Genomic DNA, 19,375 nt, shown 5'->3' with positions numbered 1-19,375 from the left:
TAAAGACATTTAAGAGGCAGAATCTGTGGGATATAATATGGAAGGTAAAGTAGCATGATGTTTTTATATATGTACAAGGAATCTTTTTTTCCCTAATGTGGAACATCTATGAACACATAGCAAAATAGTTTTCCACAGAGTGTATTTTGTAAAACATATATCTATAGTAACAATACTTATTAATACAGAGATGTAAATGCATGTATATTATTGAATTCTTTCTGTGTAACCGTCTTTTTGTGACTGTATCAACCAAAATGCAAACTATGGTGTTGAGTCATAAACAGGGATGCCATGAAAATATCACATCACATATATGACTATAACTTTGAGTGGAGGGAGTATCTGAGAGGATCAATATTGAGACAGCTATGTATGACCCTAATCCCAATAGCTCTCATTGTATTAAAAATTATACTCACTTATGGAAAAGGCTTTTTTCCTTGACTGAAAGATAAGAAATTTCTCGGTTCGTGGAGGACATATAGGTCAGGGCCTCACAGGGCATGTGTTGAGGCTTCATGCAGTAGAAGGCTTCCTGGTCTCTCCCATACAGGTAGGTGCACAGTTCAGAGTTAGAGTTTAGGGTCAGGCCACATTCAGTGAAGACTTGGGAGGTGCCATTAACAAATTTACCTTTGAAAATAATTTTATCATAGCCTTGGTTCCTTGCCCTCCAGAGAGCCGACACCCCTTCACTGGGGTTGATGAGCAGGAGAGACAAGGAGACCTGGCCCTCCCAGAACAGAGTGAAGCTGATAAGGTAGGTGCCATTGTTGAAGTCTGTCACCTTTCCTGAGGCACCTGCCTTCAGGGCTGGGGAGGACATCCTGGCCCTCAAAAAGTCCCCTCCATATTTCTTTTTGTGTCCCAGGTGGTCCCTGGCCTCCAGCAGGATGTCCAGCTGGTCCCCCCTGCAGTATGTGTTTCTAGGGTTGAGGAGGGTGACTGTGCTGTGTGTGGCACTGGTGGTGGTATCCTCATGGGTGAAGGGTCTGGGTGGGATCAGCTGGTTTAGTGTTTTCAGAATCTTCCTTATTCTCAGCTCAGTTTCTGTTGGTGTGTTTACAGGGCTCATTTTTATTTCAGAACATGAACAGTTTGTGGAGATGTTCCAGTGATAAAAGCTGATGGGTACATTTATAGCAGACCAAAGCTGAAATGATAACAAACAGGACATACTATTCAACAAACCTGTTCCCAGTAATTTTTTTTAAATTTTACTTATAATGAATTTGAGTTCACCTATTATCATCCATATCATTTAAACTTTCTGACAATTCTGCATAAATTAAAAAATTATATTTTTACATCAATATTTTGGAGAATGTCTGAGCGATTATAAATAAACATATTCAATCTTAGATTTATATCTCAAATAATACATCTGACTAAGAAGGTGATGCTGGTTCACTTGTTCTTCCTTTTCAGACACACCCTGCTCCCAATAGCTCATTTCTTAGTTCCTCCTCAGTATACTTTTACCCATGTTTAACCATCTTTTCCTCCCCAGCTTATCATGATTCCAGCTGCCACCATTTTTCTCCTGGATTGTAGTTTCCTCCTCTACTGGGAAGTGATTCTCAGGCTTCACGAGGACAGTCCCGCTTTCTCTCCCTTCAGTTTTCCCCCTTGTAGTTGATCAGCCCTTTGAAAGCAAAACTCTACTCACATCTGCTTCCTCCTTAAACCCCTTTAATGTCTTCTCATGATTCTTGGGATAAAATCCAATTTTAACAGGGCTTTATGCTCTGGTCTGTCTTTCCAGCCTAGTTCTGCACTTCGTCCTGTGCACTCTATTTTGACAAGACTAACTGCTTTTCTTTTTAGGAGATGACCTTCCTTTCTTGTACATCTTGCATTTTACTAACACTTTCTCCAATTTCTGCATTGGTGGCTACCTTCTTCTTTTCTCCAAACCACCTAAATACCTGTTAACTTCTCATTTAGAAATCCCAACAACCTTAGTTGTCACTGTACAGTGTTATAGAGGTGCTCAAATTCAGTGGTTTCTGAATCTTGTTGATAATCACACGAAAATGCCAAGCTTTTCTCAAAACATGGATTCTGAGGCTGCATTCCAGGTCAACTGAACCATAGTCACTAAACTGCAATCCTGGAGGATGTGGTTTTCAAACACTTCACAGACATCCTGTGTTCAGATAAGCTTGAGAACACTGGTTATAGATCAGTGATTGTCAACTGCCTCACATGTAAGAACATATGTAGATCTCAAATCTCAGCGGTACAAAAAATCCTTTCCTGAATACTCTGTGGCCCACCCTCAATCAGTAAAACCCTGGTGGTTGGTATCACAGTGGCATAGTAAACCAAAAGAGACTGGAAACCATGAAATGAGATATAACTAAAACATAGATGAAGAAAATCTAAGTTCAATCTTTGGGAAAACTTAGAGCACTGAGAAACCTTTGGTTAAGCCATGTAAGAAATAGTGAGAGGGCTGGGGATGTGGCTCAAGTGGTAACGTACTTGCCTGGCATGCGCGCCCCGGCGCTGGGTTTGATCCTCAGCCCCACATAAAAATAAAAATAAAGATGTTGTGTCCAGCAAAAACTGAAAAATAAATATTAAAAAACTCTCTCTCTCTTTCTTTAAAAAAAAGAAATAGTGAGAGATGCAAATATATGAAATTTAAATAAGAATCGTTTCATGTATGTCTGTGTTTTATGAAAGCATAAACCTTAGTATACACACTACGAATAGAGAAGTGGGATAGAAAATAATTATACAGTATATAATTCTAATAAAAATATAAAGATGATGAAAACATTTTTTCCATTTTGCCCACCTCCTAAAGTCACAGGCTGAACAATTTTTATTTGTGAGTACAAATATTATTAACTTATATAATGAGGAAACACCTTATACTAAAACTTGATAACAGCAATATAGGAAAAGTGAAAGTTTTCACTCATGAACATAGACTTTAAATTGCCTCTTTCTCCTCAGATGTATATTTATATAAATATATGTAAATACAAGATAGTTTAGAGGGGTGTGTGCTGACAAAGCAGAAGCTGCTGGTGGAAATTTAATAGCAACTAGAGAAGTGGCTCCTACACCCCTGCAACACAGGAAATATCCACAGCCAAAGTCTGATGGGCATCTGCTAAGTGTCCAAACTCCAATGACATCCAAACCAAGATTCAACCAGAATTTTCTTCATCTTGACATGGTATAGTATAAACAATCCTAATGTCAACTTTGATCATATAAACAACTCATTAATTAAGGTTTGAATCACTTTTAATCACAGATGAGATAGTTTGCAGTTCAAGTTGAATTAAGTTAATCATTGGCCACTTCAAAAATATTAATACACTCCTGAGGAGTAAAACAGAATTTACATTCCCACAATATAACAGTTAAAGTTTTAGTATATAATTAAATATTATTCAGCATAGAAGGAACCAGAAACATGCACTATTTCTCAAAGGAGGAGACAACTGATGGAAATAAACATGGAGAAAATATATTAGAATTATCAGACAAGGTCTTCTTCGAAACTGGTATTATAACTGCTAAATGAGGTAATGGATGGAAAGATAGGAAATATCAGCAATATGGAGGAACTATTTTAAAGAAACAAATGAATTTTACAACAGAACCAAACAATATCTAAATAAAAATATACCTTTTAATTCACTATTTAAACTCCCTCCCTTCCCGTATGGGTTTGTGTTAGATCATTTTTTTTTATTGTTTTCCAACCTTATAGATATTTACTAATTTTGGAGTCTGATTTATAAGTTTCTGAAATAGGTATAATAAATTACCTACTATCGCTGTGACATATCAAGTTTAGCTTGTAACTCTGAATGTTCTAATTTTAATGTGTGGGTATTTTGCTAGGTTCATCCAAATGTATGATGATTTTATTTTCTTTTGTAGATTTTTCCTTGTGTAGCATACCACTTTATAGTTATTTGTGTTTTTTCTTAAATTTTTATTTTCTTTACTCATTAACTAAAATTCACTGGAGTAAAATTAGCTAAAATTCACTGGAGTAAAATATTTAAGGAATGCAAAGAAAGAAACACGAGGCAGGAATTTTAAAATAAAATAGACAAATTGACCTTTGTGATAATTATCAAAGGCAAATTTTTGAACTATAGGATACTATTTTTTTTATCTGAATCCTTCTAAAGAACCTATTAAATCAGACTGAACTTTAAGCAATGAGAATAACTGTAAAGTTTGATATATGTGTTTGTGGTAAGAACTAAATATCTATTAGCTTACAGGAATAATTCTAATTGATGCTTACAAGGAATACAATATTTATGCAATGGCTCTGTACTCTGAGATTATAGAGGTAATACCACCATGAAAATAGTTGAACAGTAGAAAGAGAGGTGAAAAATAGTATTTGTTTATTAATTGCCTTATAGTATTAACTGGAACAAAAGGATATTACTTCAAATAACTTAGCACAATTTTGTTATAAAACACTCAACAAAAATAAATTTACATATTCCACCCATAAGATGTTCTATTAATATTTTACTTAAAAGGTAATAGGAGAGGCTTTGCCACCAAATGAGGCATGAGACAAGTAAATTTCCCACATTCTACTACTATTTAACATTGGGCTGGAGGAATTCGCTTAATGTTACTTGGTAAGGGAAAGCAAATAAGTCCTTGGAATTGGGAAAAAAAGAGGTAAAATAGTCTTTCTTTTCAGATGCAGGGGATATTTTTATGGAAAACCTCAAAGTAGAAATGGAAGAACGGCTACAGACAATAGAAAGACTGAGCAAAAAGTTAGGTAATACATTTAATGTATAAAAATCAGTAGTTTTCACATGTGCAGACACAACTACAGATAGGGTCAAATGAAACAAATGGTCTGGTATATGGTTGCCAAATGACACTAAGATATTCAGTTCTATATTTCACATGTGTCCAATATTTACATGAGGTGAGCCCTATTAGATAGTAATGTTTACTTCTCAAGTCTAAGTACAATAGAGTAGAATTGGGATATGAATAAAAACTGGAACAGAATAAAGAATCAAAATATACCTTATTACATACAGAAATTTAGTATGTTATAGAAGCTGCACCCAATCGAGGGGGGGGGGGTTAAATTTAATTTTACTAAGAGGAATAAAATAACTTGATAGCCATAAGGAAGAACAAAATTAGGTCAATATCACATACAATTTCACAGCAAACTTGAAGTGAATCATATGTTTAGAAACAAACAATAGAATCATGCAAAACAAAAATATAAGAAAACCTGGGTAGATTCTCATATAAGCTTGTAGTAGAAAATCTTTTGACTAAAATTTACCAGAAACAGCCAGGAACAGTGATGTATAACTGTAACCTCAGCAGCTGAGGAGGCTGAGGCAGGAGGATTGCAAATTCAAATCAAGCCTCAGCAACTTAATGAGGCCCTAAGTAACTCAGCTAAACTCTGTCTCTAAATAAAATACTAAAAATGGCTGGGGATGTGCCTCAGTGGTTAAGTGCCCCTGTGTTCAATCCCCAGAATCAAAAGAAGAAAAAAAATTACCAGAAACAACAAAGGAAATTGTTTTACTAAAAAATAACTTTTGCATGAAAAATAAATCATAGACAAAATAAAAAGAAAAATAGCAAACTGGAAGAAATATGTGCACCTGATGTGGTGACAAGTACTCAGAATCACGGGGAAGCTTGTGGCCTTCACAAGAGCCATTTTGGTGTTTGTATGAGGTAGAATTTGATTGGACTGGATTGAGGATGAATGGAAAATGAGGAAATGAGAAAATGCAGACAATGTCTCTCTGAAATGAGGTAGAGAAGGAGAGAAGAGAGCAGAGTTGGAGTGGAGGGAAGAGGAAGGACTGATTTACAGGTTCTCAGTTGACAGAGTCACAGATGGAGGTTTCAAACCAAACTGGAGAAAATTGTTCATACCTTTGTGGAGTTTTGAGAAATTATAGAAGTTATCCAGGCGATGACTAAAAGAGATGTCAACATCAGCAGTATTTTCTGAAGCACTGCATTTGAGAACATGATGAGAGTCCTAGGAAAGACAACACAAGACAGAATCATATAAAAAGCGAGTCCCTCTGTACACATTGTTTCATTTTTCACCTGCGTTTTTTTCCCCCTGAGTCTTTGTTTCTCCCTGCTGAACCACTTTCTTTCTCTCTCTTAACTACCAGCCCATAGCACCAACTCCTTTGTCCATCTGTTGCCCTCTCTTTATTCAAGTTTTATTTAGGATTGTTGCTTCCTTCTTCCATGACCCCGAAATGGGAGACAGATGTCCCTCTTATATTCTCTCATTGCACTGTGCAGTTTCTCAGTTGTAGCACTTACCACATCCACAGACCACCATTAAAAGGAAAAGCAGAAAATTTAATTCATTAATCTATTATTGGTGAAAGACTTGGGATAGCTGAGGACCATAAGAGTAGGTTTTTGTTACAAAATATGATCTATAAAACACCTTTAAAGACAGTTGGTCCTTTTAACTGACCAGATAAGCAGGGCAGGTGACTTTTGCTGAACACTGAGTATGAAATTTGAAAGTGGAAACTCCTATTGGACTAAATTTTCTGTGTAAAAGAAAAGAGGTGATTCAACAAGATTATGTAGTCCATGAGGAAAAAGAAGGAGATGAGATAGTGAGGAGGAGAAGATGGGAAACAGGGAGGCAGGGAGAGAGAGAGAGAGAGAGAGAGAAGCTCCTCCCCACCATGTGCATGGTAAAGTGGTCATGGAAACAGAAATAAGATTGTATACTTTTAACAGTTATTACATTGGGGCCCCAATGTAAAGACATCCCTCTCTGTTCCCTACCAAATTCCCAGTGATGTCCATTTTGTGTGTGTGTGTGTGAAATTCACTTAGTGGAATTCAAAAAGGTCCTTTTAAGTCTGGTTATTGCAGAAGGAAAACAGATACATTCCACACACAGTGGATGCGAGAGAAAAAATGGTGAGTTTAGAGCTGGTTAACTTTGGGGGAATCCAAGGAGAAATTGTTTAAGCAAGATGTAGTGCACAGTCATGATTCATAATAAATGATTGTTTTATGATTGAAGTGGGGGCTCCTAAATACTGAAGCATGATGTGGGGGCAATTGTAAAGGTAAGTTCTAGGTCCAGGTGAGTGTTGGGATGAAATGAATGAACACAGGAGAAGGGAACAGAATGGGGCAACCTCCAGTCTGTGTCACTCACTGTACTGCAATATTTTGATTACTTTCTGATCATCAATGACTGCCAGCTACTAAAGAAGTAGAGCAGTGTCTGCCTCAGTATTGTGTGCACAGTGCCTAGCACAGTGACGGAAAAACATAATATTTGTGTTTTTTTATTGGTTGTTCACAACATTACAAAGCTCTTGACATATCATATTTCATACATTAGATTGAAGTGGGTTATGAACCCCCAATTTTACCCCAAATGCAGATTGCAGAATCACGTCGGTTACACATCCACAATTTTACATAATGCCCTATTAGTAATTGTTGTATTCTGCTACCTTTCCTATCCCCTACTATCCCCCCTCCCCTCCCCTCCCATCTTCTCTCTCTACCCCATCTACTGTAATTCATTTCTCTCCTTGTTTATTTTCCCATTCCCCTCACAACCTCTTATATGTAATTTTGTATAGCACTGAGGGTCTCCCTTCATTTCCATGCAATTTCCCTTTTCTCTCCCTTTCCCTCCTATCTCATGTCTCTGTTTAATGTTAATCTTTTCTTCCTGCTCTTCCTCCCTGCTCTGTTCATAGTTGCTCTCATTATATCAAAGAAGACATTTGGTATTTGTTAGAAAAACATAATATTTGTTAAATGAAAAATTTAAAAGCAGAATCATGCTTTTAAGAGCAACTTAAACTTCCATCTAGTGGAATTTCATATATTCTCAGAATGTTCAAATAGCTTTTTCAATACAATATAATACAATATCAGTGTCAAAGGGCTACTGTGGGTAGCCCTCACCCCGCATTCTGAACCTCACCCAGGTTTTATGACTTCTACGTGAATTTCATAGTGTGTGAGTTTCAATGACTGGTCTGATTTATTTTTATGTATCTAGGAAGGAAGTAGTTAATATGGATATTTCAGCAGTACTGGGAAAAAAAAGGAAGCATGATTACCTTTGCACTTTGATGCATCTTAGGCTCTTTATTTTCCTAGGTTTGTAAACTTATTCTCTTCATTCACTTATTTAATAGTCACTGAGTACCTACTCAATATGTGTCAGTACTGTGGAGTATACTGAAGGTAAAGTGAATCAACAAAATGATTTACATAAGCATTCCTGAGAATTAGAATACGTTGGTTAAAACACTAGTTTCTTGTTGGTCTCTGACTAAGCTTTATCCTCCATGTTCTGAGTCATTGCCTATACTCTGCTGTCTGAATTTCTCATCACCTCTTGCATCCCTGCATCCTTCCCCTCCAATTCCCTCTTTGGAAAAGCTAGAGAATTTCTATTCATTAATTGTGTCTGTGCTTGCGTGCAGACTGATCTTTCCTCAGTAGTTTTAAATAATAACCTATTCCTTTATGCTAGTCTATTGTGCATACCTTTATTATAATACATGCTGCACTGGTTTATTTCATATTCTCTTTGTCATTTACTTCATGAGGCTGCTGAACATTCCAGAGGAGATCACCTTATCCAAGAGGAGAATCACCTCAGACTGAATCCATCCACCTTAGATTGCTGATATGTGCCCAACAAGATATTAGTCCTGAAAACCATCTCGTTCTGTTGTGTGTATCTGTGATCTAATATTTCCACTGATTCAGTACTAGCTGGCCAGGGCAGGCCACTTTGAGTGTGGCCAGAGTGCTTCTTTATAATAAGGTATTTTACTGCTGGGCACAGTGGCTCATGCCTGTAATCCAAGGGGCTCATGATACTGAGGCAGGAGGATCCCAGTTCAAAGCCAGTCTCAGCAACTTAGCAAGGACCTAAGCAACTCAGTGAGACCCTGTCTCTAAGTAAAATACAAGGGCTGGGGATGTGGCTCATTGTTTAAGTGCTCTTGGGTTCAAGGCCTGGTATTTTACAGATTGCCAGGTTTTAGTGTTTTATTATATCCTCCATATCTGTTATATTTTGGGTCTGTTATATCCCCCAAAGGCTTATGTGTTGAAGATTTGGTCCCTGGCTGGTGATGGAAACTTCTGGAGTTACAACCCAATTTGAAGGGTGGGTCACCAAGGGCATGTTTTTGAAGGGTAGAGTTTGTCTCTGGACCCTTCCAGTCTTTGTACTTTATAGCCACCATGAAGTGAGCAGTATTTTCTTTAACATGAGCTCCCCACTATGATGCTGTTTCAACAGAAGTCAAAGGGATGGCACCAAATGGCTCTGGAATGAAACTTCTGAAACTGTGTGCCAAAATAAAATCTTTCCTCTTTTGAGTTGTTTTCCCCGCTTCCTCCTCCTTCTTCTCCTCATTATTATTATTGTTGTTGTTATTATCATTATTATTATTACTGTTATTTCAGTGTTGTACTGGGGATTGAACCCAACAGTAGGTGTTTTATTATTATTATTATTATTATTATTATTATTATTATTATTATTATTATTGAGACAGGGTCCTGCTAAGTTGCTAAGATTAGACTGGATTCACAATCCTCCTGCCTGAGCCTTCTGAGTGGCTGGGATTAAAGGCATTTACCACCTGGTATTTTGTCACAGCAACAAAAAGATTTCTAACATGATACTAACTCATTTTGCCTTTGTTCTCTGTTTGGAAACTCTAATGCAGACCACTTTTGACTAAAACAGAGAAATCATAAGTCACAGTACTACTTTGTGCCTATGGACATATAATCTCATTTATTTCTAAATCAAAGTCTCACTTAAATTCTACTCCCTAGCTTTAACTCTGCATATGCAAGTGTCTTCAATAACTTTCTACTTGGAAATTCTTACTGGCAGAGGTAATACCAGTTGACTACTGAGAGTCTATTTTGTGAATCTTTTCCCAATGTCTTCCATTAGGGCTAAATTTTCATCATGGAAATTGGCAAAGGCTGCAAGAATATATTCTTTTTTCTTTTTATCTGGGAGATCAGATTTGTAAACACACCCTCACTCTAAGGACTCTGAAAGTCCGTTAGTTCCATTACAATATTTTGTCATCTGGGAGATCAAAAATGGCAGATTAGAGAGAGGCTGCACTTTCCATTTGTTCCATGGATTGGGATTCAAGCAATAGGAATACCGCTTCTCAGTGAGATGGGAGAGGGAATTACTAAAATTCAATATTGTACACTCAGATCCAGAAATTAGACATGGGAAAGCCTGTATAACCAAAAAGTAGCCTGAATTTAGCTGAAACAGAGGCTGCATAGTGAATTGGGGTTTGACAGTGATCCTTGCTTGAAAGTTGAGAACAGAAGCCTGAGCCAGCTTGAGATGGTCATGCTGTAGTTGGCTACTCTGGGGAACCCAGGAGACCACTGTAAATATCGCCACCCTGTCTGGGCTGGTGCCATTACAAGGAATTGGCTGTACCTAGCAGAACATGATTGAAACAGTTACAGAGAAGATTGTATCCAGGGGATTAAGGTCAGAGATACAGAGGGTAGTGCAACTTGCTTTCCCCTTTGAAGCTGGTGGCTCAAGTGATCAGGTGAAAAGGGTCAGGGTCACAAATGGTGTGACTGCATTGTGTCCAACCCAAGAAATGAATAGTGGTGCTCCATTTGTGTACAATGAAACAAAATGCATTCTGCTGTTATGTACAACTAATTAGAAAAAATTAAAGAAAAGAAAAGAGTCTAGGCATTGATGAGGCAGGCATGATTACACTGTGACTGGTCCTGGGCACGCCATTCTCATGGGTGATGGAGAAGGTTAGTTATCCTGACCTGGGAGTAGAATTATCTGGATACCCTGAGATCAGCATCTTCCTGGCTCTAGCATTGTATTGATCTAATATCTCTGGGCAGATACCATCTTAAAAAATTCCCAAAGTTCTAATTAGAGCTAAACCCTAGCTGTAGGAAATTCCCATTTAGAATGGTATATCAGCCTCACCCTGGGAGTGCATGAACACAGTTTGTCTAGACAAAACTTCAGTTGATAGTACTTCCCTTTTACTGGTGAAAAAGGAAGCTGAGAGCTATTTCAACCAGCTTTTGCTCCAGGCCATGCCAGCTGACAGCTCATTCAATAAGTCAGCACAGAATATGAATGAGAAATTCAATAAAATGATAAAGATACTGAAAAAGAACCAAACAGAAATCTTGGAAATGCAAGGTACAATAAATCATATGAAAATTCAGTTGAAAGTCTCGATAGACTCCAATAGAATAATACTAGGTGATTTCAACACCTCTTTCACACTAGATAGGTCATTCAGATATAAACTCAGTAAAGACACCCAAACCTAAAAAATATTATAAATCAAATGAATTGAATAGACATCTATAATATATTTCATTCAGTGACAGCCAAATTCACTTTATTCTCAGCTGTTCATGAAAACTTCTCCAAAATAGATCATAGTTTATGCCACAAAGAAAATTTTAGCAAATATAAAAAATTGATATAATTCATTGCATTTTATTGATCATAATTGAATGAAATCAAGAATTAGTAGTAAGAAAAGATACCAAAAATATATAAATACATGAGAATTGGACAATACACTTTTAGGAAATATTTTAAAATTTTCTTATTTTTAGTTCTGTATGATGGTAGAGTATATTTTGACATATTTTCACATACACAGATCGTATCTTATTCTAATTAGGGTTCCAGGCTCTTAGTTGTGCATGATGTGGAGATTCATTGTAGTGTATTCATGTGTAAATATAGGAAAGTTATGTCAGAGTCATTTCATTGTCTTTCCTATTTATGTTTCCCATCTTTTCCCTTCATTCCCCTTTGGCTAATACAATGAAATTTTATCAACCTCACTCCATGTGTGGTAACGTCCATATATCAGAGAGAACATTTGACCTTTGTTTTTTTGGTGTTGTTTTTTTTCATTTACTATTATTTTCTCTAGGTCCATCAATTTACTGGAAAATGTCATAAAGTCATTATTTTTATGGCTGAGTAATATTCTGTTGTGTATATATGTCACATTTTCTTTATCCATTTATCTGTTGAAGGGCACCTAACTTGGTTCCATAGCTTAGCTATTTAGAAGTGAGCTGCTATTAACATAAACATTGATGTAGCTGTGTCTGTAGTATGCTGATTTAAAGTCCTTTAGATATATACTGAAGAATAGGTTAACTGGGTCAAATAGTGGTTCCATTCCAAGTGTATTTTTTTAACCTCCATAGTGCTTTTCAGAGAGGTTGCACCAATTTCCTGTCCCACCAGCTAAATTAGGAATGTACATTTTCCCCCATTTTGGCCAATATTCATTGTGACTTGTATTCTTGATTGTTGCCATTTTGACTGGAGTGAGATGGAATCTGAGTGTAGTTTTAATTTGCATTTCTCTAATTGACAGAAATATTGAACATTTTTTCAGACATTTTGAACAATACACTTTTATGTGATGAATGAGTGATAAAAGAAATCAAGGAAGAATTTTTAAAATGCTTATGATTGAATAGAAGAGAGATACAATGTATCAGAATGCCTTGAAAACTATGAAGGTGGTTCCAAGAGAAAATTTCTTATTTTTTTCTTTTTAGATATAGACGACAGTAGATTGTATTTTCACATAATGTACATACATGTAGTATAACTTTCCATTCTTGTGGTTGTACATGATGTGAAGGTTCATTGGTCATGTATTCCTATATGAACACAGAAATATTATGTCCAATTTGTTTTACTGTCTTTCCTATTCCAATCCCTCCTCCCTTCTTGTTCTTCCCCTTTGTCTAATCCAATGAGCTTCCATTCCCCACTCTCTCATACTGTGTGTTTACTAATACTTTCTGATACCACATATCAGAAAGAACATTCTGCCTTTGGAGTAAGATGGAATCTCAGTATAGTTCTAATTTGCATTTCTTTAATTACTATAAATGTTGAACATTTTTAAAATATATTTTTGGACAGATTATATTTCTCCTTTTGTGAAGTGCCTGTTCAGTTCCTTTGGCCACTTATTGACTGGGTTATTTGTTTTTTTTGGTGTTAAATTTTATGGGTTTTTGTATATCCTGGAGATTAATGCTCTATCTGAGGTGCAGGTGGCACCCATTCTATAGACTCTTCTACTCTTGATCATTTCCTTTGCTGCAAAGAAGCTTCTGAGTTTCCTAGCATCCCATTTATAGATTCTTGATTTTACTTCTTATGCTTTAGGAGAATTGTTGAGGAAGTCAGTTCCTAAGCTGACATGATGTAGATTCAGGCCTACTTTTTCTTCAAATAGGTACAGGATCTCTGGTCTAATGCCTAAGTCCTTGATCCACTTAGAGTTGAGTTTTTTTGCCGGGTGAGAGATAGGAGTTTAAGTTCATTTTGCTACAAATGGATTTCCAATTTTCCCAGCATCATTTGTTGCAGAGGCCATCTTTCCTCTAATGTATGTTATTTGGAGCCTTTGTCTACTATGAGATAACTGTATTCATGTGGGTTTAGCTAACAGAAAAATTTGTAGCTATGGGCATCTACAAAAATATTAGAAATATCCCAAGTAAACATCCCAATGATACATTTCATGGCCCTAAGAACACAAGTTCAAACCATTTACAAAAATAGTAGAAGAAAGTAATGAAATTAATTAAACAGATATTGTAAAAAATACAAAGTATCAAGGAAATGACGAGTTGGCTCTTTGAAATGAAAAAACAAGATTGATAAACCCCTAGGCAAACTAAAGAGAAAAAAGGAGTAATTAATAAAATAGAGATGAAATTAATAACATAGAGATGAAAAAGGAGATAAGATGTGAGACAACATAGAAATCCAGAGAATCATTAGGTACCACTTTGAAAACTTATACTCCAATAAATGGTAAAATATAGAAGTGGATACAAATTGAACTGAGAAGATGTAAAAACCTAAATAGACCAACATCAGTCAATGAGACAGAATCAGTAATAAAAGGCCTGCAGCAAAGCAAAGCCCAGAACCAGATGGATTCTCGGCTGAATTCCACCAGACCTTTAAAGAACAGCTAGTGCCAATACTCCTCAAATTTTTTCCATGGAATAGAAAAGAAACCAAAATCTTTCAAATTCATTCTGTAAAGCCAGTATCACCCTGATACCAAAACCAGAAAAGAGCACATGAAGAAAAAAAAAACAATTATACCCCCAAAATACAAAAACAAAAACAAACAAACAAAAAACATGGATCAATATTCTTGATGAACATAGATGTAGAAATTCTTAATAAAATTTTAGAAAATCATATTCAACAACACAATAAGAAGATTGTATAACATGATCAAATTAGTTTTATTTTAGGCATGCCAGGATGCTTCAACATACACAGATCAATTAATGTAATTAATCACACAAATAGAATTAAAGAAAAAATAAGTTATTTCAATAAATTCAGGAAATACCTGATAAAATTTAGTACAGATTCACTACGGAAACACTGAAAAAACCAGGGCTAGAAAGAAGTTGAGATTCACCCACACTGGCTAGTGCAGGTCCCAGGCTCACAGCAGGCCCAGTCCACCCCTCCCCAAGCAGGGTAGACACCCACCAGGGCCTAACCTCTGGTTCAGGACTGCTCCTTCTGATCTGCAGACTACCTGGGGAGGTAAAGCCCAGCTGCCCAGATCCACTCACACCAACTTGCGGAGGACACAGATCCAGGATGCTATAGGATTCATTGAGGGTCTAGAAGCCAACATCAAGGTGAGGTACAGACAATCTTCACAGGTACTATAAGAATATAGGGAAGAAACTGTAATATCTCAGATCCCCATTGCAAGAAAGGAAAACACATAGATAACATGAAAAAACAAGGGAGGAAGTGCCCCAAACAAACCAGGACACTATAATAACAGAAACCAGGGATGGCAAAATTGATGAAATGTCAGAGAAGGAGTTTAGAAGATTCATAATTAAAATGATCTGTGGATTCAAGAATGACCTAAATGAGCAAATACAGGCAAAAATTGGTCACTCCAACAATAATATAAGAGAGCAAATACAGGTAGCAAGAGATTATTTCAAGAAAGAGAGACTCTGAAAAAAAAACAGTCAAAAATCTTTGAAATGAAGGAAATAATAAACCAAATAAGAAACTCAATAGAAAGTATAACCAACAGACTAGGTCACTTGGAAGAAATAACATCAGATAATGAAGACAAAGTATACAATCTGGAAAATAAACTTGATTACACAGTGAAGATAGTAAGAAACTATGAACAGTACAACCAAGAATTATGGAACAGCATCAAAATACCAAATCTAAGAGTTGTTGGGATAGAGGAAGGCACAGAGTTTCAAACCAAAGGAATGTACAATCTCTTCAAAATGAGATAATATCAGAAAATTTCCCAAGCATGAAGAATGAATTGGAAAACCAAATACAAGAGGCTTACAGGAAACCAAATATACAAAAGTACAACAGATACACACAAAGACACATTATAATGAAAATGCCTAGCATAGAGAATAAAGATAGAATCTTAAAAGCCACAAGAGAAGGGAATCATATCACATATAGGGGGAGACCAATTTGTATCTCAGCAGATTTTTCAACCCAGAACCTTAAAGACAAGAGATCATGGAACAACATATACCAAGCTCTGAAAGAAAATGAATGCCAACCAAGAGTCTTATATCCAGCAAAACTAGGTTTAGATTTGTTGATGAAATAAAAACCTTCCATGATAAACAAAAGTTAAAAGAATTTACAACTAGAAAGCCTGCACTACAGAACATCCTCAGCAAAATATTACAAGAAGGGGAAATGAAAAATAATGATTAAAATCAGCAGAGGGAGGGATTACACTAAAGGAAAATCTAATCATAGGTGAAATCAATTCACATTAAATACCAAAAATAAAGAAAAATGGCTGGGAGTACAAATCATGTCTCAATAATAACCCTCAATGTTAATGGCCTAAACTCATCAATCAATACACATAGACTAGCAGATTGGATGAAAAAAAAAGACCCAACAATATGCTGCCCCAAGAGACTCATCTCATAGAAAAAGATATCCACAGACTGAAGGTGAAGGATTGGGAAAAATCATACCACTCACATGGACTGTGAAAGCAAGCAGATGTTTCAATCCTCATATTGAATAAAGTAGACTTCAAACTAAAGTCGATCAAAAAGGATAAAGAAGGATACTACATATTGCTCAAGGGAACCATACACAAACAAAACTTAACAATTATAAATATATGCCCAAATAATGGAGCAGCTATGTTCATCATACTCTCCTCAAGTTCAAGAGTCAAATAGACCACAACACAATAATTTTGGGTGAGTTTAACACACCTCTTTCATCACTAGAGAGATCTTCCAAACAAAAGCTGAACAAAGAAACTATAGAACTCAATAATACAATCAATAACTTAGAATTAGCTGACATATATAGAATATTCCATCCTTCAATAAGAAAATATACTTTCTTCTCAGCAGTATATGGATTAATCTCTAAAATAGACCATATACTATGCCATAAAACAACTCTTAGCAAATGTAAAAAAGTAGAGATACTACTCTGCATTCTATCAGATCAGAATGGAATGAAATTGGAAATTAATGATAAAAGAAGAAATAAAATCCATTCCAACTCCTGTAGACTAAATAATATGCCACTAAATGAACAGTGGGTTACAGAAGACATCAAGGAGGAGATTAAAAATTTTTAGAGGTGAATAAGAACACAGATACAACATATCAAAATCTCTGGGACACTATGAAGCAGTTCTAAGAGGAAAGTTCATTGCATAGAGTAAATTCCTTAAAGAAGAAAAAGTCAACAAATAAATGACCCCACATTACATCTCAAAGTCTTAGAAAAAGAAGAACAAATCAACACCAAAAACAGTAGAAGTCAGAAAATAATTAAAATTGGAGCTGAAATCAATAAAATTGAAACAAAAGAAACAATTGAGAAAACTGACAGAAGAAAAAGTTGTTTTTTTTTAAAAACTAAATAAAATTGACAGACCTTTAGCCATGCTAATGAAGAGAAGAAGCGGGAAAACTCAAATTACTAACATACATGATGAAAAAGGAAATATCACAACAGACACTACAGAAATACAGAAGATAATTAGAAATTATTTTTGAAAACCTGTACTCCAATAAAATATAGAAGGCATTTACAAATTTCTAGAGTCATATAACTTGCCCAAATTGAATCAGGATGATATACATAATTTAAACAGATCAATTTCAAGTGATGAAATAGCAGATGCCATCAAAAGTATACCAACCAATAAAAGCCCAGGACCAGATGTATACACAAAGTTCTACAAAACCTTTAAAGAAGAGCTAATACCAATACTCTCCAATTTATTTCAGGAAATAGAAAAAGAGGCATCATTTCCAAACTCATTCTATGAGGCCAATATCACTCTGATTCCCAAACCAGGCAAAGACACATTAAAAAAAAAGAAAACTTTAGACCAATATCTCTAATGAACATAGATGAAAAAATTCTCAATAAAATTCTGGCAAATTGAATACAAGAACATATCAAAAAGATCATGCATCATGATCAAGTGGGATTCAACACAGAGATGAATTAACAAGATTGGTTTAACATGGAGAAATCAATAAATGTAATTCATCACATCAATAGATTTAAAGGTAAAAATCATATGATCATCTCAATAGATGCAGAAAGAGCATTTGACAAAATACAGCACCCCTTTATGTTCAAAACACTAGAAAAAGTAGGATAACAGTAACATATCTCAACATCATAAAGGCTATCTATGCTAAGCCCCAGGCCAACTTCATTCCAAATGAAGGAAAAATTGAAGGTATTCTAAAATCTGGAACAAGACAAGGAAGCCCTCTTTCACCACTTCTATTTGACACAGTTCTTGAAACACTGACCAGAGCAATTAGACAGATGAAAGAAATTAAAGGGATACACATAGGAAGAGAAGAACTCAAATTGGCACTATTTGCTGATGATATGATTATATACCTAGAAGACCCTAAATGTCCCACCAGAAAACTTCTAGAACTAGTAAATGAATTCAGCAAAGTAGCAGGATATAAAATAAATACCCATAAATCAAAGGCAATTCTGTATATTAATGACATATCCTCAGAGAGGGAAATGAGAAAACTACCTCATTTTCAATAGCCTCAAATAAAATAAAACAGTTGGGAATCAACTTACCAAAAGAAGTGAAAGATTTATATAATGAAAATTACAAAACCCTAAAGAAAGCAATAAAAAAGACCTTAGAAGATGGAAAGATCTACCTACCTTGCTCTTGGATAAACAGAATTAATATTATCAAAATGACCATACTTCCAAAAGCACTATACAGATTTAATGCAATTCTGATCAAAATTACAATGACATACCTCATAGAAATAGAAAAATCAATCATGAAATTCATCTGGAAAAATAAGAGATCCAGAATAGCTAAAGTAATCCTTAACAGGAAAAGTGAAGCAAGTGGCATCACTATACCAGACCTTAAACTATACTACAGAGCAATAGTAACCAAAACAGACAGGTAGACCAATGGTACAGAATAGAAGACACAGAGACTAACCCACAAAACTACAATTATCCTATATTAGACAAGGAGCCAAAACATGCATTGGAGAAAAGATAGCCTCTTCAACAAATGGTGCTGGGAAAACTGAAAATCCACATGCAACAAAATGAAATTAAACCCCTGTCTCTCACCATGCACAAAACTCAACTGAAAATGGATCAAAGACTTAGGAATACAACCAGAGACCTGTGTCTAATAGAAAAAAAAGTAGGTCTTAATCTCCATCATGTGGGATTAGGCTCCAACTTCCTTATTAAGACTCCTGTGGCACAAGAATTAAAATCAAGAATCAATAAATGGGATGGACCAAAACTAAACAGTTTCTTCTGAGCAGAAGAAACAATCTGTGAGGTGAATAGAGAGCCTACATCTTGGGAGCAAACCTTTACCCCTCACACATCAGATAGAGCACTAATTTCTAGGGTATATAAAGAACTCAAAAAGCTAGACACCAAAATAGCAAATAACCCAATCAATAAATGGGCCATGGACCTGAACAGACACTACTCAGAAGATAATGTACAATCAATCAACAAACACATGAAAAAAATATTCATGATCACTAGCAATTAGATAAATGCAAATCAAAACCACTTTAAGATTTCATCTCACTCCACTCAGAATGGGCAGCCATTATGAAGACAAACAACAATAAATGTTGGCGAGGATGTGGGGGAAAAGGTACACTTATATCAAACTGGTGCAGCCAATATGGAAAGTATATGGAG

The 19,375-nt window shown here is 35.7% G+C and overlaps 1 protein-coding gene across 2 annotated transcripts in view; it reads right to left on the bottom strand.

Annotated features, from left to right (window-relative positions):
- Positions 1-19,375, bottom strand: part of LOC308642260 (NXPE family member 1-like) — a gene marked incomplete at its 3' end in the record, with an annotated part of 79,602 nt that overhangs the window by 7,645 nt on the left and 52,582 nt on the right. The window contains exon 2 of one of the 2 annotated variants that reach the window (XM_081281102.1): positions 423-886. In XM_081281102.1, the coding sequence (XP_081137228.1) occupies positions 423-829 (407 nt within the window). In that variant the 5' untranslated portion in view covers positions 830-886. Of the gene's footprint in view, positions 1-422; positions 1,058-19,375 lie in introns of those variants that run through there. The other variant, XM_081281101.1, reaches the window with a different exon arrangement.

This window comes from Spermophilus citellus (assembly GCF_964194105.1).
Source record: "Spermophilus citellus genome assembly, chromosome: 2".
Lineage (NCBI taxonomy): Eukaryota > Metazoa > Chordata > Mammalia > Rodentia > Sciuridae > Spermophilus > Spermophilus citellus.
Note: the sequence above shows the minus strand (reverse complement) of the source record. Positions and strands in the feature narration are given on the sequence as shown.